This window comes from Rutidosis leptorrhynchoides, chromosome 9, assembly GCF_046630445.1.
Source record: "Rutidosis leptorrhynchoides isolate AG116_Rl617_1_P2 chromosome 9, CSIRO_AGI_Rlap_v1, whole genome shotgun sequence".
Lineage (NCBI taxonomy): Eukaryota > Viridiplantae > Streptophyta > Magnoliopsida > Asterales > Asteraceae > Rutidosis > Rutidosis leptorrhynchoides.
In genome coordinates, this window is record NC_092341.1 from 304,848,158 (window position 1) to 304,872,659 (window position 24,502).

General features: G+C 33.2%; 2 protein-coding genes across 2 annotated transcripts; both read left to right on the forward strand.

The window, feature by feature from the left end:
* Positions 1 to 278: 278 nt before the first annotated feature.
* LOC139866795 (endoglucanase 2-like) lies at positions 279 to 4,851 on the forward strand. Its single transcript, XM_071855084.1, has 7 exons — positions 279 to 307; positions 405 to 644; positions 1,265 to 1,548; positions 2,391 to 2,825; positions 3,618 to 3,756; positions 3,843 to 4,009; positions 4,270 to 4,851. The coding sequence occupies exons 2-7, from the start codon at positions 419 to 421 to the stop codon at positions 4,600 to 4,602; spliced, it is 1,584 nt and encodes a 527-aa protein (XP_071711185.1). The 5' UTR covers positions 279 to 307; positions 405 to 418; the 3' UTR covers positions 4,603 to 4,851.
* A 1,214-nt stretch (positions 4,852 to 6,065) lies between these two features.
* LOC139868932 (F-box protein At5g65850-like) lies at positions 6,066 to 7,349 on the forward strand. Its single transcript, XM_071857265.1, has one exon. The coding sequence runs from the start codon at positions 6,066 to 6,068 to the stop codon at positions 7,347 to 7,349; it is 1,284 nt and encodes a 427-aa protein (XP_071713366.1).
* The last annotated feature ends 17,153 nt before the right edge of the window (positions 7,350 to 24,502 follow it).

Below are 24,502 nucleotides of genomic sequence, written 5' to 3' on the forward strand. Positions count from 1 at the left end.
ACTCAAATAGCTCGCGACGGCTCATTTACAACCTAAAAAAACCGACCAAATAAGTAAGGTGTTGGGTTTAGTAAACTGCTAGCGAAAGCAACGTGACAACCTAAGATTGATTATGTCAACCATCTCCAATAACATCACCCCACCCACCAACTTACAAAGCTGGAAAACACAGAATCAACTAAAATCAGCGCGCCATTTGTCGGTGGCATCACATTGTCCATTTATTTTCAATTCAAATATCAATCAACACGTAACAACCACATTGTCCCTCACTTCACTTTAGATCTTCAGATCCATAACACTGCAGGTTTGTCAGCTCATTACGGTTGTTTCTTCTTAACACCTAATTTAAACTCTGTTACATTGTTACTGTTAGTTATATTTATTTTACGGTTTATTATTAGATCTGAAGTTAATTATGGGGAAGGAAGAGAAATCTGGAGGATGTCTGGGATGGTTTATTGCGTTGATCGTAATTGCAGCTATTGCGTTAGCATTAGGGTTTACATTGAAGAATAAATTGCATCATCATGGTGATGGTGGTGATGATGCTAATCTTCCGGTTCCCGGTCCACCGGGTGCTGTTACAAAGAAATATGGTGATGCTCTTAAGATTGCTCTGCAGTTTTTTGATGTCCAAAAATGTAAGCTTAATTTTGTGATATATTTTGCTATTTATAGAATCGGGAACGAACACGAAATTCGAAATATTTATATAAGCTCACGTTGAATCTGAATTTAACTTGCCTATCTGAAATGATTGGTTCAGATTAGTTTTTACTGTTTTTATTTATATTTTAAGATTTTAAGATCTTTTATATGTTGTTGATACAATGTACTTATTGAGTATAGAATTATTATACTGATAGCCTGATACCATTGCTAGAGATCACTTAATTCAGTAGTGTTTGTGTTTGTATATGTAATTGATCTGTGGTCAAAGTCTATTAAAACATATATATTAAAATTGGTCAAAGTCTATTAAAATTTATATTTAGAACATATATATTTATATTACAAAACTAAAAAGTCAATGTAAGTCAACATCTGAGTTCTCCCTGAGTTGCTGCTAACTCCCCAAAAATTTCCGACCTAGTTCTCCCCGAGTTCCGAGTTCTCCAACCTTGGTTAGTCGCTGAAAGTGAAAGAAACACTATTGCCACGCGTGTATAACGAGCATTGAAATTGAAATGACTGGTACTCTTTGGCTGTAGCTATTAGTTGGATCTTTATTATTATTATTTTTTATTTAATTTTGTTGTAGCTGGTAAGTTGGTTGATAATCCGATATCATGGAGGGGGGATTCGGCCCTACAAGATGGAAAGGATGCTAGTTTGGATCTATCTAAAGGAATGTATGATGCCGGAGATCATATGAAATTTGGATTTCCGATGGCGTACACCGCCACTGTGCTTTCTTGGGCTATTCTCGAATACGGCGATCAGATGAACGCAGCTGGTCAATTGCAGTCTGCAAAAGACTCACTTAAATGGATCACTGACTACTTTGTTAATGCTCATCCTGAACCTAATGTGCTCTACATTCAGGTAAGTCTACTTTATACAATACTTTTTTGCAACAATCCGTTTATGTGTAATAAAGTGTCAATTTTGACCCGTTTATCTATAGTTCAGTTGATTCAGGCTATGTTGTATTGTATCTCTACTGGGTCAAAAGTTTGCTGAAATGTATTATATGTGAAACTTCTAAATATACGTTTAAAAAAAGTACTATAAATACTGATTTGAAATAATATAATTATCTAATTATACTTCACAAAAATGAAAATTTTGAGCAAAAAGTGTTTCGGGTCAAAGACCTACTTCAACCCTCATAAAAATCACCCGTTTTAACCTACCGCACAGCCCACCATTTTGGGACCTCTAATGATTAACCATGTAGCGTAATCTTTTATGCTATAATTTACTCCTATCTCACTGTTATGTATAGGTGGGTTTTTTTTCTGTACTTATAATCAGGGCTGTCTCATTGATTCATAGGTCCTTGTTCGAAATATAAAAAAAAAAAAAAAAGATCACTATAAACGTTAAATTTTAAATTACATATAAATAAAAAGATAATATTACTTAAAAGTTATCATTATAAATAGCCGAACAAATTATAATTGCTTTCGAGATCTCTCAATCAAAATGATTTCTGACTAGGGGTAATTTGTGTCGAAAGAAGAAAAAATCTTTTTTTTGTTGCTGTAAGTTCTTTTTGATCTAAAATATTTGGACCCTTTCAAAATACCGGGTCTCTTCGATTGCATATCTTGCACACCCTCTAAGACGCCCCTTATATCACTATTTTCTATAAACTTCTATTGGTAGTGATATTTCGTTTTGCAATCATAAGCTATTCAGGTTGATATATTTTATATACTCAGGTGGGTGATCCAGATCTTGACCACAAATGTTGGGATAGACCCGAAGATATGACTGAAAAAAGACCTCTTATACAAATAAACTCAACCACCCCAGGAACCGAAGTTGCAGCCGAAACCGCAGCAGCAATGGCTTCTGCATCACTTGTGTTCAAGTCTGATTCGACGTATTCAAGTTTGCTACTCAAACACGCTAAAGAGTTGTTTAAATTTGCGGATGAACATAGAGGATCGTATAGTGAAAACATCCCTGAAGTTCAGACATATTACAATTCAACCGGTTATGGTGATGAACTTTTGTGGGCGGCTACCTGGCTCTATCATGCAACAAAAGATAACACGTATCTTGATTATGTAACTGGAAATGATGGAGAAACCTATGCTAATTGGGGAAGTCCTACGTGGTTCAGTTGGGATGACAAGCTTCCCGGGACCCAGGTAAAGTTGACTAAAATTTACACGTGTTAGACTACAGTCAAATAGCTCCGGCTAAAGGTGGCAAAATATGGGTTCATGTAACAACAGGCTTGGGTCAAAAAGGTCATGTTAAAAGTAATAGCTAATGTGGGTTAACGTGCTAACATGTTAATTTGTTAGTTTTCTTTTTAGCCTTTATAGAAACCAAAACTTCATGAGTAACAATTAATCTGTCTATTTCGATAGACAACGTTATGTATACATTCTTTTTTATAAATAAAGAGATTATAGTATGATTAGATTAACCATTATATCTTATTTACCAAAAAGGTATGGTTTTTAATGTAAATATTAGGAGAAATATAGAGAATAATGATTTGAGTCATTGGAAAGTTTACTTATCTAAAGTAAACTGTTAGAAGAGTTATATTTATCTGTAGCTATATTTTTTTTTGGGGATCAATTTCTTGTATTTTTGAGGGTCCTATCATTTTATGAAGTTTTCTAATTTGTAACCACTTAAAAGATACTGTATATGGTTTACGAAAAGTTATATTATTTTTATCAAGTGGGAAATTGACCCATTTGTACTTATCCAGCAGCCCAGCTGACCCATTTCTTACTAATTTAAACCTGTTTAATTCCATCCATTGTTTTAAATGGTCCCCATTTTGAACCAATGATTTCTTTATCACCAAATTGATCCAAAGAAATCTTTAAATGGACGTTTTATTCTTGCATTTGATGCTAATGTTTTCTAATTGGCTAATTGCTGAATGCTAATCATGATAAAGAAACACGCAAATTGTGCAGGTTCTTTTGTCAAGGGCAAGTTTTTTTGATTCAAAAGTTGCTTCAAATGCTAACATCAAGAAGTATAAAAAGACTGCTGAGGCTGTTATGTGTGGCCTTCTGCCAAAATCACCTACAGCAACATCAAGCAGAACAAAAAGTACTCCTTTTTTTTATCTCCATTAGATATTTATTAATTTTGATGTAAATCCTATCGTATCTTACTACTGAATATCAACAACACAGGTGGTCTTGTTTGGATCAGTGACTGGAATGCGTTACAGCATCCTGTGGCTTCTGCCTTTTTAGCTGTCGTATACAGTGATTACATGATTACGTCTCGGAATCAAAAAATTCAATGTGATGCTGCCTCTTTCTCTGCATCAGATCTTCGTAAATTTGCCTTGTCACAGGTATGCTAAATGGGCGGGGCCAAAAGGGTTCGGGTCAAGTTGGTAACTTTTAATGTGGGGACACTGTTCTAGTTGGGTTCATTGAGACAACAATGCCTACTGTCCAGGTTCTTAATTTTTTTAAAATAAGGTGGTTCCAGCATGTTGTTTTACCCATTTGACCCATTAGAGTCAAACCAGAACCCAAATAGACCCCATTCAGATAAATAGGTTAAAATTCTCTCTATATGGTACTAACGATCCTAATTGAAAATAATCAGGCTAACTATGTGTTGGGAGACAATCCAATGAAGATGAGTTATCTTGTTGGATATGGTGACAAGTACCCGCAATTTGTGCACCATAGAGGAGCCTCAATACCTAGTGATGCAACCACAAAATGCTCCGATGGTTGGCAATGGCTTGATTCGGATCAACCTAATCCTAACGTTGCAACTGGAGCAGTCGTTGGTGGACCTTTCTTAAACGAGACTTATGTAGATTCACGTAACAACTCAATGCAAGCTGAACCAAGTACTTACAACAGTGCAGCCATAGTTGGACTTCTCTCTGGTTTGGTTACAACCTCATCAGTAGTCACATCTTTCACATAATTCCACACATTATTATTTGTATTATTATATTAATATATATTGTGTGACGAGATCTGTTTGTGTATGCTTAGTGAAATCCACGTTAGAAATATACAACTTATGTGATCAGTTTGTGTAGGCTTAGTGAAATCCGAGTTAGAAATATACAACTTATGTGATGAGTGTATATAGTCTTAGCTGCCTTGCTTGTTATCAAATTATTTCTGATTTGAAATTATACCATGTTATATGATATTATATTTTGTAAAACTTTGTGTTCAAAGTCCAATATTCTTTGCGTTCTGGACGCTACGTTTTTGTGATTATTTTCTGATTGTTTAAACTATATATTCCCGGGACTCGCAAAGGGAGTCGGAACTCTGGTAATTGAAAAAAGTTAGGTTTGAAATTGTTCCAAGGGGGAAGGGCTATAGTTGATAAACTAACTATGGCAAGAAAGATGTTAACCTTAATAAAAAATTAATTAACTTTTATATATTCATTAGCCTATAGTTAAGCTCCTAGAAACACACAGTACAAACCAACTGGAACAAACTAAAAACTTAACACAGTCGATTTAAGTACAACAAATATATTCATTAAGAACTTAACCCATTAAGTACAACAAATATATTCGGGAAGATGTGAGAGCCAAGATGACCAATCGATTTATTTGAAATCCGTAGATGCGAGATAACCCGAATGTTTGTAAGAAGATCATCCATTACTGTTATGAAGCCGATCCAAATAAGCATGAATAAACTTATTGACCCAACTCCAAATGCTCTAGAGCAAGATGAAATGGGAGGCAATGAAGATGTTAACCCGTATAAGCATTTACCACACTGGAAGAAACAGGAGCGCAAAAACATACACCAAACGAAAAATCACCGCCATAGAAGAATATAAACCTATACACAAGGTTTAAAAAGACGCGATACTAGATCGAGACGGTCAGGACCTTAAAACGTCGAGACGGGAGTCGAGAGGGACGTTGACTTACGTTGCCTTTTATATGTATATATACACACACACACACACACACATTTTAGAGCCAAAAAACCTTCGTTGACAAGTTCGTACCTATGATCGTTAATATAATACAAAAAAATAACACTTAAATATGTCAATTTTGATCGATTTGACTGACTTTTGACCGAATTTTAGACTTTTGACCGGTGTTGACCCGACGTTTCTTGCATTTGACCCGACTTTTAACCGTTGACCAACTTATTAGAAGATTGGATGGGGTCGATACGGGCTAGTCATTAAAATGCCACGCATCGAAGGTCGTTTACAACAGTGCCTGTACTTGGTGATAAAATCATTTACCTTCATGTATCTCTCCTAAGTATATGACATTATTGAAATTCGAGGGCTAGACATAATTATTAGATAAATACGAGGACGAGTTCTTTACTTTTCTATACTGAAAAACTATAAAATTACGCCGTCGTTTACAATTGCATTCCATTCCCCCAAAAATGAAAACCCTAAAACATGAGCAATCGATAGCTGCGTACGATCGATTAGTGCGTAAATCAGAGGTTTCATTCCCAATTGAAATCATTCAAGAAATCGTTTCCAGACTTCCGGTGAAATCCATACTCCAATTTCGATCTGTTTGTAAACCATGGCTATCTCTAATTTCTGATCCATCATTCACCAAATTACACCTCACTCGCTCCACTGTTAACCCCCGCACCGCCCTATTGATCGCCACTTACGACATCGATACTCGCGACCGTCACCTTCTCTCCGTCGCACCTGACGGTGGACCCCTCACTCACCTCATGACACTCCACAACGCTCCAGATACTACTATTTATATGCAATTAATAGTATCCGAACATGTAAACGGGTTAGTTTTATTTACTTCCAGTTATAAAACTCTTGCTGACAAATTCGCTTTTATCGTAAACCCTAGCACTCGTGAGATCTATGAACTCCCTTATCCGGATACGCATATCTCTTACCTGCCAGGGTTCAACGAGCTGAGAAATGAACATGTGATTTTAAGCGTTAGGAAGCCTACTCAATCATTAATGCCTTATGAACCGAATACCATTGAGTTTATGATCTTCTCTTTGTTGAGTTATTCGTGGAAGAAGATTGATGCGGATCTTCCTTTTAATATTAAGTGGGATCTTTTTGATATTAGATGGGATGAGGATTCGGATCGTTGGCTTTTTTGCACAAAACTCAGTGTTTGTGTTAATAGTGTGATACATTTGATGCTTCGAGATCCATCTGAAATTTTGGGATTTGATTTGAGTTCTGAGAAGTTTTTGATTATCAACATCCCTGATGATGCTATTCCCAATAGTTTAGGTACCGACTATACTAAAAATGGCGAAGATAAGTACAAGTCTGACCATCCTGTACTCGTAAAAATTAATGGTTTGTTAGTAGTTGTTTGTCATGATCGTGTGGTGGAAAGCAATGAAATGCACATTTGGATATTACAAGACTATGAAAAACGTGTTTGGATTCGGGAAACCATTACATTCCCCAAGCCTTGGATTGATTTAGATGAGCCTTTCCCGTTAGATTCAGTTGATATGGATAAAATTGTTTTTTCTTCTCAAAAGGTGTCTGATGCTGCGATCAATGTGCCTATCTATGACATGAAGACAAAGCGTTTCAATTTTTTACATTGCACCGTTGATCATCAATTTCTACACTCTGAGACAACTCAGTTGGATCATGTTATAAATTATGTTGAAACTATCTTGCCTTTGAAGAAAATGGATCAAGGAAATATTTGATATGATAGATGTTTCTCGATAAGCGATAAGCGGAAAGTATACCTCTGAAGAAAGTGTTTTCAAGCTTCCACTTTGTATCTTTCTGGTTGTGTTTTCAAGCTTGCACTGTTTTGTTTAGTTTATTGCTATAGAGCTGCTACTAATTTTAAACATGGATGCTTTTGGGTACTGTTTATGGTATGCAAGTAGATTAAGGTAATAAATTTATTAATGTCGCTTGACTTTTGACTTTTGACCCGCTTCCAACGAGCTTTGATGAAGAATGGGGCAGCAAACCGGGCTTCGCCAAACTGTCAAATAAACCAATATCATTATTGACCAACTCCAGCTCTTCGTCTTCATCCCCAAAAAAAAACCTCGTCAGCCCCCACCTTCTTTTTGTTCTTGTTCGCCGTCTTCTTAGATACAACCTTACGCACGCCGTCTTTATGCTTTTATTATTTATTTATTTTTGAAAAGCAGTAGATTTATTATTATATTAAAATATTTTTTACACTCTTGACCCCATACAAGAGAGAAGTATGAGGCATATTAACGAATACAAGTGCTAATCACTAATCGAGAGAGTACATACAGCGAAAAAAATTAAAATAGGCTAAATATAGGATTTGGACACTATCTGTGATCGTCTTATGCTTTTATTGATTATTCTAAAACGAGCTACAAGACTTCTCACACACCTTTCCAACACATAATGTTCTAACAACCACCCTTACCTCCCACATCAAAACCCATATCATCATCCGTATCATCATCCGTTCTCGCATTATAAAGAGCACCAAAAAGACTAGCAGATTTAGTGCTACCTACATCACCCAAAACAGAATTTTTTTTAAGACCATTTGTAATGGTGGTGTGGGTGGGATGATGGTGTGGGTCTTTTTTATGATGTTTGTCTGTGTGAGTTGAAAATTTGAAGTTAAGGTGGTGTGAGATAGGAGTGGGGTGAGAAGTGTTGTGATGTTGTGGTAAAATATGATTGGTAGAGTGAGTAAAAGAGGGATAAATGAAAATAATATATTAAATGTTATCAACCAATAAAAATATTTCATTTCAGACCCACATCCGTGAGTTTGGCCGTTGCTTTCCACACACCCTCACCCACGCCCCAGCCCATACATTGTTACCTCATTTTTGGGTGTGGGTTTGGTGCCACATCACCACTCATGCCGTGGATTTTGCATTGTCTAAGTTGGTAATACTGGACCCAACCTTATTATTTTTCTTCGATACTTTTATTTTTATTCCATAAAAAGCACTAGAAGATGTCCACTAGTGATCCAATATGAATTTGGAACACAACGCAAATCACAAGGATTAGAGCCTCTTTATTTTGTAACAAAGTAAAAGCTTCCGCGAGTTTTGTTCAAGTTGAGCCATGGCCAAAACGAAAAAAAAAAAAAAAAAAAAAAAGAAGAAAAAAAAAAAACAAAATACAAGCTGTCAAGCATGAGTGTTGCGAACAAAAAAGAAAAAGAAAAAAAGCATGCGGTATTGGTAAAAGGAATTGCCTCTAGTTTTATATATACGTTGTATGTAATTCTAGGGAGAAATAAAACATTAAGTTTTAACCCCACTTATTATTGTTGCTAAATTGGTTCTATGTTAACAAGCCCAAAAGCACTACACCATATATCCATTATCGTTGCATTCCATTTTTCTATAAACAAAAAAATCATTACATCCTTACAAGTAGCGTCGAGCATTATCTATTCGTAACGGATCAACTAGATATCTTATTGTCACCGACACCATCAATAGCACCGTCATCTAATTTGGAAAACAAGAGACCAACAGCAATCTAGAACAGACCATTCTCTTGGCCGAACTACCCAAATCGTCAACCTGCACACTACCGATTTTGAAACCCAACATCACACTCATCCACTTCCATCTCCACTATGGGGGTACAATCGATAGCAACTTCGCTCCCGACTTCAATCAAAGCTTCTTTAAATAGTATTGAGATGTTTAGAATAAAACAAAGGAGCCGGATCAAAACCACAAGTGATGTCATTAGTAGATGAACCCACATCATTTCCCATCGGATCATCATCTATCATGATCATTCGGTTTGATAGAGCTAACATCTCCGAATCAAATCCACTGTCAATCAAACGGCCCAAGTTCGACAAATCACGCACCTCAGACACCTAAACTTGATATGTCAAATAAACCAACTCTTCCAAGTCCACCTCAATCAAATCATGTATATGTTTCACACATGACGATTTAATGAAGGCATATAGGGAACCAATGTTACTGAGAGACGACAAAGCCTTAACAACAGCCAAAAACTTCACCAAATAATCTGACTGCCACCTTCACATTCTCGACCGATGCACAGGTGGTTGGAATACCCCTTTAATTCTCTTTGTACGTTTTATTTGTATTGACTTAATTGTTGGTAATCTTGGTTACTTGAGTCTTATACTCATCTTTTAGCGCCTTACTATAAAATTTTCTTTTTTATATTTCCGTCCTTGAACTCTTTATAAAAGATAAAAGATAACTATTAAAGTTAACACTATTGTTTTTTGCATTGTGTACTTTTGAAACTTTTTTAAGATCTAGCATTATTGAATGTAAATGATAAATTGACATATGCCCAACATACTAATAAAATTTTAATCATATATATACATTCAGACACAAAGTGATAGTTTTAATTTTTTTTTTTTTTTTACAAAACTCTTTTCAAAGTTATTATATCTTTTGAAATCTATCTGAAGACCTGTAATTAATCTTCCATAAACAAGTCTTGGTGATTTTTATCTCTATAAATTTAAATGTGTGAAGTAACCAATGAACTCCACCACAATCATATACATCCATTTGCTTTGCAAGTCAAGTACGCATTTATTATCTAGTACTTGTATCCTTAAACAAGTTAATGAAATTTATGATCGACATTGACATATATTTTGTAATGATGCAATTGTATGATTATTTTGGCCTTCTGAGATATTATAACATCATGTTAACTATCGTGATTGTTAATGAATGTCAACAACACAGGTGGTCTTGTTTGGATCAGTGACTGGAATGCTTTACAGCATCATGTGGCTTTTGCTTTTTTAGTTGTCGTATACGTATACAGTGATTACATCTCGCAAAAAAAAAAAAAAAAAAAAAAAAAAAAAAAATAATGTGATGCTGTCTCTTTCTTTGCATCAGATCTTTGTAAATTTGCTATGTCACGGGTATGCAAAATGGGCAGGGCCAAAAGGGCTTGGGTCAAGTTGATAACTTTTGGTGCGTGTCAACATTGGTCTATTTGGATTCATTGACCCAATAATGCATAAGCATTGGCAACACGGCTGGCTCTAGCAGGGTGTTCAACAGGTCAAAACATTCAACTATTTAATGCGGGTTCATACGGGCGGGGTCAGGTTGGACATATTAGAGTTGAAGCAGAACCCGGATAGACACCATTTATGATAAATAGGTTGAAATAATCTCTATATGATACAGATGATCCTAATTGACATAAATTAGGCTAACTATGTGTTGGGTGACAATCCTAATGAAGATGAGTTATTTTGTCAATGGCTTGATTCGGATCAACCTAATCCTAACGTTGCAAATGGAGCACTCGTTGGCAAGTTTTTCTGATTCAAAAGTTGCTTCAAATGCTAACATCAAGAAGTACAAAAAGACTGCTGAGGCTGTTATGTGCGGCCTTCTGCCAAAATCTCCTACAGCAACAAAAAGTACACCGCCTTTTTCGATTCTATCATATATATATATATATATATATATATATATATATATATATATATATATATATATATATATATATAGGCATGATCAATGGGGAAGTAACCAATCGGGGGGAAGCTGGGGGAAGCAAATTTTTTTTTTTTTTTCATTTTTTGAAAAAACTTTGTTCACGAACATTATAGATTGGATGAAAATATGAACATTTAGAAAAGACACTTTGTGATGAATGTTATTATTTTGGCGGGAAAACGATCTACAAAAATAACATTCAAGATAACATTGTTCGTGAAGAATGTTAACGTTTTTTTTCATGTTTTGTGAAGTAAAATTTAGCCCGATTTAGAGCTTAGGGTTCAGGGTTTAGGGTTTAGAGTTTAGGGTTTGGTGTTTTGAGTTTATTCCATAAACCCAAAACACCAGGTTTGGTGTTTTGGGTTTATTCCATAAACCCAAAACACCAAACCCTAAACCCTAAACTCTAAACCGTTCGTGTTAAAAACTCAATCTAAATCTTAAATCTAAACCCTAAACCCTAAATTTCTAAACCCTAATATCTAAACCCTATAAACCCTAATATCTAAACCCTAATATCCAAACCCTAATATCTAAAACCTCAACATACGCTCGAAAAACTCGATAATTGTTATACATTACTCTTTCGAGCATTTTCCCGTCAAAATAAAAACATTTATCACAAAATGTCTTTATTAAATGTTCATATTTTCATCCAATCTATAATGTTCATGAACAAAGTTTTTTAAAAAATGAAAAAAAAAACATTTGCTTCCCCCCGCTTGGTTACTTCCCTCTTGATCCTATATATATATATATATATATATATATATATATATATATATATATATATATATATATATATATATATATATATATATATTGTGATGACCCGGAAATTTCTGACCAAATTTAAACTTAATCTTTGTATGATTAACATTTTCGACACGATAAGCAAAGTCTGTAAAACTGAATCTCAAAATTTTTGAACTATTCAAATACCTTTCGGTTGTTCTCGACGATTCGCGAACAATTATATGTATATAGATACATATATATATATATATATATATATATATATATATATATATATATATATATATATATATATATATATATATATACATATACACACTATAACTTGAAAACGTAACAATGTATTAATTGTTTAATACCGTACATTAAACTTATTGGTTTAAATATTTATTTGAATATATATGATAAGTTGGAATTAGATATATGAATAACTTGCGATATGTATTTTAAAACGTGTTTAATAATATTGAAAATATATATTTAACAATACGATAAAATATAATATTAACTTGGTCATAAAACGAATTGTTATTATATATATATATTAACAAATAGCGAGACGATGATTTATAGAAATAAATGACCAAAATACTCAAATGTGTAAGTTATATCTCGAGTGGTATAGTTTATGGATAATTTAAGGCTATATTTTGACAAAGGTACGTGACACGAAACGTAAAATGCAAGTTTTCTAAATGTACGAAAGGACATTCGAAAAACCGGAACCGGGACATAAGTCGAGTGACAACGTACGACTTATCAGAACAAAAATTACAAGTAAACTATGCATGTGAATTTAATATAATATATAATTAATTATATAAATTAAATATATTATATATATTATTAATAATATGTCGACGAGCTAAAAGTTAAACAATTGTGAGCTGTCCCAGGGTGCCATGCGATCGCATGGCCGTGAAGCACAAATCCCATGCGATCGCATGTGGTGCTTTTTCAGGAAAGGTTCTATAAATTGATCGAGTTCTGGCTTAATTCATACACACACATATTTATCTATATTACTCCGTATTATATTTATTATTTATTATTATTATTATTATTATTATTATTATTATTATTAAGATTAATATTATTATTATTAATCTTATTATTATTATTATTATTATTAAGATTAATATTATTATTAATCTTAATTAGTAGTATTAGTAATATACATAAAATATTACGATGAGGTTATGAGCGTGTCACTTTCAAAATGGGTTTTCAAGCGGGATAGAGCTAAGAAAATTATGGGTAATGTTCGGGGGTATATTTATGAGTCAAACCTAGTGTTTATCATCTCCGTTGCGTCTACGTACTTTCTTACAATATTGAATCTCAATATTGATACGTAAGCACTCATATTTTATCTTTTATATATTAATTGTGTATCCATGTCTAGTGCTCGAGTATATATATTTATACATGCTTGTATGCTAAATTTCGTCGTTAAACAGTTTATGATGAATCATGAATTAAATACATATATTACTGGTAAAAGGTATACGATATACATGTTTTTGGAAAGCTGGCGAAAAATCAATAACTTTTCTTTTAGACACCGAATAGTTTCGATAAACGGATTAAAAGATATGATCAACTGAATTATGATTGACGTTAATTGAAATTGCTTTTGAATTTGCAATTAATATTTAAACAACTTGTTTGTAAGATTGATAAATTGGATTTTTGAATATTACCAACCGAGTAAATGAATTCTTATATAAGGTACATCTCGTTTTGTTGAACTATTGTCAAAATTGACTTTTTGAAACGACTTTGGATAACTTTTGTATGTCGATCTTGAGCATTAGGATTGTGATACACTATGACCTGACCTAGTTTGATAGACATTTATTGACCAACATATGTTCTCTAGGTTGAGATCTACGATTATTTGGTAATCCGAGTTTCGGTCACATTATGATGAACAACTTTATGTGCTGCTAAGGTGAGTTTCATTTGCTCCCTTTTTAAATGCTTTTGCAATATATATTTTTGGGCTGAGAATACATGCACTTTATTTTAAACACAATGGATACAAATACATACTAAATTCTACACTGAGTTTGAACTGAAAATCCCTTAACTTTGGTAACTAGTAACTGCCAGTTATAAGAACTGGTGGGCGCGAGTAGTTGTATATGGATCCATAGGGCTTGACATCCCCGTCTGTTCCAGGTTTAGAAACCCTAGCCTGAACTATTAAACAGACGTATTCTATTTGAGTTTAGTACACGTTGGTTTACGTGTATTGTACATGTTGGTTGCATGTATGTTAAAACAGGGGTACTTATTATAACGTTAAAGCTTAGTTACCAGGGTGCTCAATCTTGTAGAATATTTTGATAAATGTTTCTGGATGAAACAACTGAAATCTTGTGATCCACCTTTATGTACAGAGTATGCAAAACATTAAAACTATGAACTTACCAACCTTTGTGTTGACACTTGTTAGCATTTTATTCTCAGGTTCCCTAGAAGTCTTCCGCTGTTTGCTTATATGTTAGACAAGCTATGTGCATGGAGTCTTACATGGCATATTTTTCCAAGGAAACGTTGCATTCACCAAATCATCACCATGTATCTTATTTTGACTGTATTGTCAACGGAAGTACTATTGTAAACTATTATTTACGGTGATTGTCTATATGTAGAAATCATCAGATGTCGAAAACCTTTAATTTAAATATTCATTTATGGTGTGCCTTTTCAAAAGAATGCAATGTTTACAAAACGTATCATATAGAGGTCAAATACCTCGCAATGAAATCGATGAATGACGTGTTCGTTCATAAGGATTTGGAGCGATCGTCACAGTTGGTATCAGAGCGTTGGTCCTAGTGAACCAGGTCTTGCATGAGTGTGTCTAACTGATAGTTGTTAGGATGCATCAATAAGTCTGGACTTCGACCGTGTCTGCATGTTAAAAATTTTGCTTATCATTTCTTGTCGAAAATTACATGCTTATCATTCTTAAGTCTAGACACGTTCTCCTGCATTTATTGCATAAATAGTGTATAGACAAAAATTCATATCTTAGCGTATCTGTTACTGTAAACTTTTCCTGACATCTTCCAAAAATTTCTCCGTGATTTATGGAATTTGGTATTATATATACATATGTAAATTATGTATTGAAGAATATCAAACTAAATTCTATAATCTAATTCATATCAAAAATCATCTCTCTAATTATACAAGATGGATCCCGTATCTAGTTCAAATTCTTTAAACTCTGACAGCTATTTTGATATGGATATTCACCTGAATTCCGAAGACAGTGTAACCGGAATGGATCAACCAATTAGCCATCATCTATTCTGGATGAATTGGGGATGGGTTCGTAGCCTACTTAATCATTGTAGACAAGAAGAAGGTGATCCCTTCCATCCACCACATTCACCTCTTGGCGAAGAACCTGAAGCACTTACCGGCGAACCTATTCGTAATACTATTTTCTCTTTCATTTCCAGAGTATCTCATCATGATTATATACTATCCCATATTATAAATCTTATTTATCCGATCGTCCGAACCACCGATCATCCCGGTATAATAGAAGAAGTCAACGAGCTTCGTGCTCGGGTAGTGGCTTTGGAGAATATGGTTCAAGGGTTACGAACACCAGCAGCAGCACCCGCAGCATAACCGGTACCACCATCATCCACACCAACAGGATCATTACCACCACCAACAATCACATCTGCATCACACGCCTCAACATCACAATATGTACCTCGGATATCAACATCATACGCACCATAGGTACCAAGAAGTACCAGCAACGACAAACGATGAAGTATGGATTCATAACTTCATCGGAGAAACATTCTACGGCGATTATGTAATTTCTAAAGTTTAGAGATTATCTATTCTAGCCTTAACCCTAAATCAGATAGAGTAGAAACCCTTATCCGAATGGTGTAAGATACAAGCTAGACTTGTTTTACCAACAGCATCAATAGTACCCTTAGCCTCACCAGCACAGTCAGTGTTGTCAACATCGTCAGAATCGGTAGCACCTCTAACATCACAAGCTCCGTCAGTTCAAGAAAGCACCGTGGACATCATTACGAGTCAACAACGAGTATATTGTATCAATGAGTTATGAAGTAATAACTCAATTCATCTAAAGAATTTATATGTATATCTTATATATATAAATTTTAAAACCATCATGAATCTTTTCGTACTAAGCTATTACGTGTGAATTTTAAGGGGTAGATACTACTCAGTTAATTCATATTACTAATATGCTATGATGTACATCCTTCGTTAACAACTTAACCATCGTTAACTACAAATCTCTGTTTCAACTCAATGAATTCCATTTCCTAATAAACCAAGTGTATTATTCAATTACATAATTGATTTTACATTTTCATTTTCGATATACTCAAAACTTTCCAAAAAACATCATCTATGCCTTGTAAGGTTCACAAAAATTCCACGAGCATCAACATCCTTCACCGAGGAATAAAAATAAATAATGAAGTATTGATTTCATTAGTGAAATACTCCGCGAAGATTATGTAATCCTTAATGTTTTAGAGATTATTCATTCAATTCAAAAATCAAATGAGCTTAATATGATATTAACTCATCAAATCTGTATTACATCTGAAGAAAATATACATACATATATTTTCATAAAGACGGTAATAAAAAAAAAATCTTTTATACAAAGTATTAATTGTGAAATCTTTAAAGGGTAGGTAATACTCGAGAAATATATAAGTTCACAATTAATATGTTATACTGTACATTCTTCAACTTTGATTCAAAAATTATTAACTATGCTCACAGCGATATACAATCGTTTCCATACAAATTCAATTACATATTCTGATTTTAAAAAATCAGAATCCAAACCAAGATTTAACAGAAAACATCACTCTTAGATTCTTACATCTTTCAAATGCTATACTTTGACTTCAAAACTGTGCTAGAACATCACTTCTATTCATAAACCCAGAAGAAGAAAAAAAATTTGTATCGTTCAAAATTCTAGAACATCATATGCATCTTGACAATTACAATCTTCATGCAAACCCTTCAAACTTTTGAAAACACCTCGGATTGATAACCGACGATTCAGTTATGATAACTTTGAATGCTGATGAAGCAGTAAAAACTGTAAACGACCTTAACAACCAAAAGTTTGATGATAAAGAATAGTGTGTTGACAAAGCTCAGAAAAAGAGAAGGTTTGGAACTGGAAAATAGATTGAGCAAAGTATGAAGGAGGCTGTGGATAAATCACAAAGAATAAACCTGCCTTCAAAGAATCTAAATTATTCAGTATCTGCTGAAGCCATTAACGAATACCTTGCTTCCGAATCTAAACCCTTGCGGACAATATTCTTCATCATCCTCTGATATTAGAAATTCTAAGATATCATCGTATCTTTCATTATAAATATCCTCCATATTTCTGGAGATAATTCCATAATCATTCTTATCGAAAATCAATTTTCTCCTTGCGATATCTGTGTAACATCATAAAAGAAACTATTTTAGTTTCTAAATTCTGAAACCTTCGAGTTTAAAATATGAATATTTTTGAAGTGGTGTTGGGAGCTGAAGCATGAGTTAGTATAATATAATGACACTTGATCAACGTGATTATATTACAGTAAGTCATGCTGAGTTTCTAATGGAACTTGATAAAGGTTCACATATCACACCCTCATCATGAACCATGTTACATAACTCTTTTATTCTATTTAACCTCTAAACATATCAAGAAAATATTTTTCTCGATGATTCGGTCTTTTTCGGATATTCTGGTAATTTGACAAATCAAGATCGTGCCATTACGATTACCTTCTCGTAACATTAACTATGTTCATCCAAAACTCCTTACCTACGAATTCTGGACCATTACAAGAGATGCCTAATCGCAAGAAGAAGAAACAAAGGGACAAAAGCTCCGAAATAAAAATTGGAGTATAAATCGCAGCAAATAGGAGGGAGTATTAACTGTGAATGACAATGATTATAGAAGACAGAAGTAGGGACATTGAAATATAAGGGGAGATATAAAGCCCGATAACAAAACCGAAATTACAAACCGTGTATATCAATGCGTTTAGCAATATAAAGACACGGGAGAACGAAAAACACTATAACCCCAAGGTAATGGTAGAAGAAAATAACTTCCTCCGGTGGTAGATGAAAAAGAAGAATGAATGATATGATAGCCAAGAAAATATCAAGAATCAGAACTGGATGAAGCATTTTCACAAATCTTTTGTAAGTATGAAATAAGAAAGAAGATTATAGGAGTGGTGAAAATAAATGAAACGGAAGAGGTCAATTTATAGCAAAATATCAGACATAGCAATCGAGGCAGATTACGCATTTAATCAAAGGAAATCTTAATTTCCTTAAATTCCGAAAAATCAAATCTTATTTAAATTATGAATATTTTCTATTCCTTAAATTTCGGAAATCAACCGTGACTACGTCACCAGCTAAGGTGAACATGTATTTACTCATCTTCACTCTTTTACGATAACTTCTCTCATACGCTTCGAATAATCGGATTGCTTTATCCATATTATTTAACAGTGATAAAACTCTATTTATCAACACATATACGGCATGAAAACATTTTTATTGTTAGTCATGACGACCTCACACAAATTTCGGGACGAAATTTATTTAACGGGTAGGTACTGTGATGACCCGGAAATTTCTGACCAAATTTAAACTTAATCTTTGTATGATTAACATTTTCGACACGACAAGCAAAGTCTGTAAAACTGAATCTCAAAATTTTTGAACTATTCAAATACCTTTCGGTTGTTCTCGACGATTCGCGAACAATTATATGTATATAGATACATATATATATATATATATATATATATATATATATATATATATATATATATATATATATATACTATAACTTGAAAACGTAACAATGTATTAATTGTTTAATACCGTACATTAAACTTATTTGTTTAAATATTTATTTGAATATATATGATAAGTTGGAATTAGATATATGAATAACTTGCGATATGTATTTTAAAACGTGTTTAATAATATTGAAAATATATATTTAACAATACGATAAAATATAATATTAACTTGGTCATAAAACGAATTGTTATTATATATATATATATTAACAAATAGCGAGACGATGATTTATAGAAATAAATGACCAAAATACTCAAATGTGTAAGTTATATCTCGAGTGGTATAGTTTATGGATAATTTAAGGCTATATTTTGACAAAGGTACGTGACACGAAACGTAAAATGCAAGTTTTCTAAATGTACGAAAGGACATTCGAAAAACCGGAACCGGGACATAAGTCGAGTGACAACGTACGACTTATCGGAACAAAAATTACAAGTCAACTATGCATGTGAATTTAATATAATATATAATTAATTATATAAATTAAATATATTATATATATTATTAATAATATGTCGACGAGCTAAAAGTTAAACAATTGTGAGCTGTCCCAGGGTGCCATGCGATCGCATGGCCGTGAAGCACAAATCCCATGCGATCGCTTGGGGTGCTTTTTCAGGAAAGGTTCTATAAATTGATCGAGTTCTGGCTTAATTCATACACACACATATTTATCTATATTACTCCGTATTATATTTATTATTTATTATTATTATTATTATTATTATTATTATTATTATTATTATTATTATTATTATTATTATTATTATTATTATTATTATTATTAAGATTAATATTATTATTATTAATCTTATTATTATTATTAATATTATTATTAATCTTAATTAGTAGTATTAGTAATATACATAAAATATTACGACGAGGTTATGAGCGTGTCACTTTCAAAATGGGTTTTCAAGCGGGATAGAGCTAAGGAAATTATGGGTAATGTTCTGGGGTATATTTATGAGTCAAACCTAGTGTTTATCATCTCCGTTGCGTCTACGTACTTTCCTACAATATTGAATCTCAATATTGATACGTAAGCACTCATATTTTATCTTTTATATATTAATTGTGTATCCATGTCTAGTGCTCGAGTATATATATTTATACATGCTTGTATGCTAAATTTTGTCGTTAAACAGTTTATGATAAATCATGAATTAAATACATATATTACTGGTAAAAGGTATACGATATACATGTTTTTGGAAAGCTGGCGAAAAATCAATAACTTTTCTTTTAGACACCGAATAGTTTCGATAAACGGATTAAAAGATATGATCAACTGAATTATGATTGACGTTAATTGAAATTGCTTTTGAATTTGCAATTGATATTTAAACAACTTGTTTGTAAGATTGATAAATTAGATTTTTGAATATTACCAACCGAGTAAATGAATTCTTATATAAGGTACATCTCGTTTTGTTAAACTATTGTCAAAATTGACTTTTTGAAACGACTTTGGATAACTTTTGTATGTCGATCTCGAGCATTAGGATTATGATACACTATGACCTGACCTAGCTTGATAGACATTTATTGACCAACATATGTTCTCTAGGTTGAGATCTACGATTATTTGGTAATCCGAGTTTCGGTCACATTATGATGAACAACTTTATGTGCTGCTAAGGTGAGTTTCATTTGCTCCCTTTTTAAATGCTTTTGCAATATATATTTTTGGGCTGAGAATACATGCACTTTATTTTAAACGCAATGGATACAAGTACATACTAAATTCTACACTGAGTTTGAACCGAAAATCCCTTAGCTTTGGTAACTAGTAACTGCCAGTTATAAGAACTGGTGGGCGCGAGTAGTTGTATATGGATCCATAAGGCTTGACATCCCCGTCTGTTCCAGGTTTAGAAACCCTAGCCTGAACTATTAAACAGACGTATGCTATTTGAGTTTAGTACACGTTGGTTTACGTGTATTGTACATGTTGGTTGCATGTTTGTTAAAACAGGGGTACTTATTATAACGTTAAAGCTTAGTTACCAGGGTGCTCAATCTTGTAGAATATTTTGACAAACGTTTCTGGATGAAACAACTGAAATCTTGTGATCCACCTTTATGTACAGAGTATGCAAAACATTAAAACTATGAACTCACCAACCTTTGTGTTGACACTTGTTAGCATGTTTATTCTCAGGTTCCCTAGAAGTCTTTCGCTGTTTGCTTAATTGTTAGACAAGCTATGTGCATGGAGTCTTACATGGCATATTTTTCCAAGGAAACGTTGCATTCACCAAATCATCACCATGTATCTTATTTTGACTGTATTGTCAACGGAAGTACTATTGTAAACTATTATTTACGGTGATTGTCTATATGTAGAAATCATCAGATGTCGAAAACCTTTGATTTAAATATTCATTTATGGTGTGCCTTTTCAAAAGAATGTAATGTTTACAAAACGTATCATATAGAGGTCAAATACCTCGCAATGAAATCGATGAATGACGTGTTCGTCCATATAGATTTGGAGCGATCGTCATATATATATATATATATATATATATATATATATATATATATATATATATATATATATATATATATATATATAGAGAGAGAGAGAGAGAGAGAGAGAGAGAGAGATCGATCTAATTAAGAGGAAAGCACTTTTTTGGGGGGACGTGGGGGGAAGTAATTTTTTTTCATTTTTGGAAAAACTTTGTTCACGAACATTATAGATTAGATGAAAATCTGAACATTTAAAAAAGACACTTTGTGATGAATGTCATTATTTTGGCGGGAAAACGCTCGAAGAAAAAAATAAAAACATTCAATGCATTGAATGTTTTGCTGCTGAGTTTTTTTTAAGGGGTTCGAAATTAGGGTTTGGAAATCAGTGTTTAGAAATTAGGGGGTTATAAATTAGGGTTTAGCTATTAGGATTTAGAAATTAGGGTTTTGGGTTTAGAAATTAGGGTTTAGGGTTTAGAAATTAGGGTTTAGATTGAATATTTTAACACGGACGGTTTAGAGTTTAGGGTTTAGGGTTTTGGGTTGAGGGTTTACGGAGTAAACCCGAAAATCCAAAACCCAAAACCCAAAACCCTAAACTCTAAATCGGCTAAATTCGAAAAAAACACTTCACACAAGATGAAAACAAAACGATGCAAATAAACTCAACAGCAAAACATTCAATGCATTGAATGTTTTAATTTTTTTATTCGAGCGTTTTCCCGCCAAAATAATGACATTTATCACAAAGTGTCTTTTTTAAATGTTCATATTTTAATCTAATCTATAATGTTCGTGAACAAAGTTTTTTCAAAAAACGAAAAAATGAAAAAAAAAAAATTTGCTTTCCCCTTCCCCCCTAAAAAGTGCTTCCCTCTTGATTATGACCCTATATATATATATATATATATATATATATATATATATATATATATATAAGTTTTCAACTTATACAAAATGACTTAACCGTCAAATCATTTAACAACAGATTATAACAATAATATTTGAATGCAACGTCTTTTTGAAAATATGGCATGAAAGACTCCATGCAACACCTTGAACATCTAGCAAACAGACAGCGGAAGCACTTTGAAAACCTGAGAATAAACATGCTAAAATGTCAACACAAAGGTTGGTGAGTTCATAGGTTTATTAAAGATAATAAACTAAATGATAGACCACAAGATTTCATGTTTGGAAACATTTAATAAAAGTATTCTACTTCGTGTTGAGCACCCGGTAACAAGCCTTAACAAAATATAAATAAATACCCTTTAAATAATATACACCGAATCAAGTGTGTTCCAACCTCGAAGTACTAAACACCCGTTGACTGCTAGCGCGACTAGCCCGGCTAGGATTGTCAAACCCGATAGATCTATCAATATGATTCGCGCCTACCAGTTCAAAAACCAGTAGCAAAAGTTACCGAGCTAAGGGAATATTTTTGATTCAAACCCAACGTAGAATTTAGTTCAGTACTTGTGTCTATTTCGTAAAACAGTTATAAAACATTGCATGTATTCTCAGCCCAAAAATATATAGTTTGCAAAAGCAATTTAAAAAGAGATCTATAAAACTCACCTTAGCAGCACAGAAAGCAAATCATAGAGATGTGGTCGAAACTCGGAATGCATGTAACCGTAGACCTCAACCTAGAGAACATATGTTGGTCAATAAATGTCTAATAATCTAGGTCAATTCATAGGGTTCGTTTAGTCCTATTGCTCAAGTCCGACTCACAAATTTAGCAAAAGTTAACAACAGTCAACGTAAGTCAAACACAATCAACATGGTCAACACAAGTCAACAATCTCATAATATTACTCAAGTTGGTTAAATAGTCAAACATAGGTCAAATTTAAGTTACCAATTTTTATATGGCAAAATAATACTCCCTCTGTCCCATTATAAGTGTCCACTTACTTTTTGCACACAGTTTTAGGAAATTCCTCTAACTCCATTATCTACCAATCAGAAATCTTCTCTCTCCAGAATAACCTCTTCTTATTGGTTAAAACACAAAGTGGACACTTAAAATGTGACATCCCAAAATAGAAATGTGGACACTTGTAGTGGGACGGAGGGAGTATATTTTTAAAACATATATGTATATGCACATATACATGATTTGCAGCTGAATTCGGGTCCGACTGACTTCAATATAATACCTTTGGTCACAACTATTGGAAAGTATATCATCCCACCTTTATATAGCCAGTTTATTTGACAAAAACGGAATTACGGTTTGAAAGTTATGGCCTTGCGAAAACAGCCTCCCGAGACCATTTGGTGCTGAATATGTTGTTTTGCAACACAACATCCTGTTTTCATGCTCGTTTTAAACAAGTTTAGACTTGACAAAATCATACATATAATACATGGTTTTAAAGCTTGTCGTAAACACTTTGAATACCAATTAATCCATACTTAACTGATTTCAACTTACGAGCCCTCAAAATAGGCCCGAGAGTCATTTTTGACACTTTCACTAAAATAATAAAATTTTTTCATTGACAACTCAAATTTTAAACCATAATACTTGAGCATGTAAAAATCATGTCACAAGTTTAAAATGATATTTTAGACGTGTTACATACCTTTGATCCTCAAAATTTCGCATTTTAGTCAAAGTAGGCGCGTATGACCCAAATAGGTCATAAATACCCATTTTGACCAAAACATGCCAAAACTTATTTTCAAAGCACTACAACCTTTAAACTTACTTAAATCGACGTATTTGACTTGTCTACATTGACCGTTACCCATTTTGACCCGTTAAAACCATTTGGTCAAACAAAGTCAACTGTACATAATATTTAGTTTAAACAATGCAGTCAACTTCTGGAATTTTTATAAAAATAAGTACAGCTCCGTTTGACGTTAAATACATGCCAAAATCTCCGTAACTCGGAGTTTTAAAACATATCCGGAAATCAGACTCTAAGTCTTAACTAAAAAGTTGTAGCAGTCCGCAATGCGCTCGACAGTTTTTCAGAAAAGTTTCAGCACTTTTATATAAAAACGTATAAACTTTGAACGGGTGTATAGTGTTCAAGAAAAATCGAAATGACCCGATTCTTGAGTCGAAACTCAATAGATTTTCGATGTCTACAATCCTATCAGCCCAGGTTTTAAATTACACCTCGTTAATTGTGTCAAAAATGTACTTTTTCAGC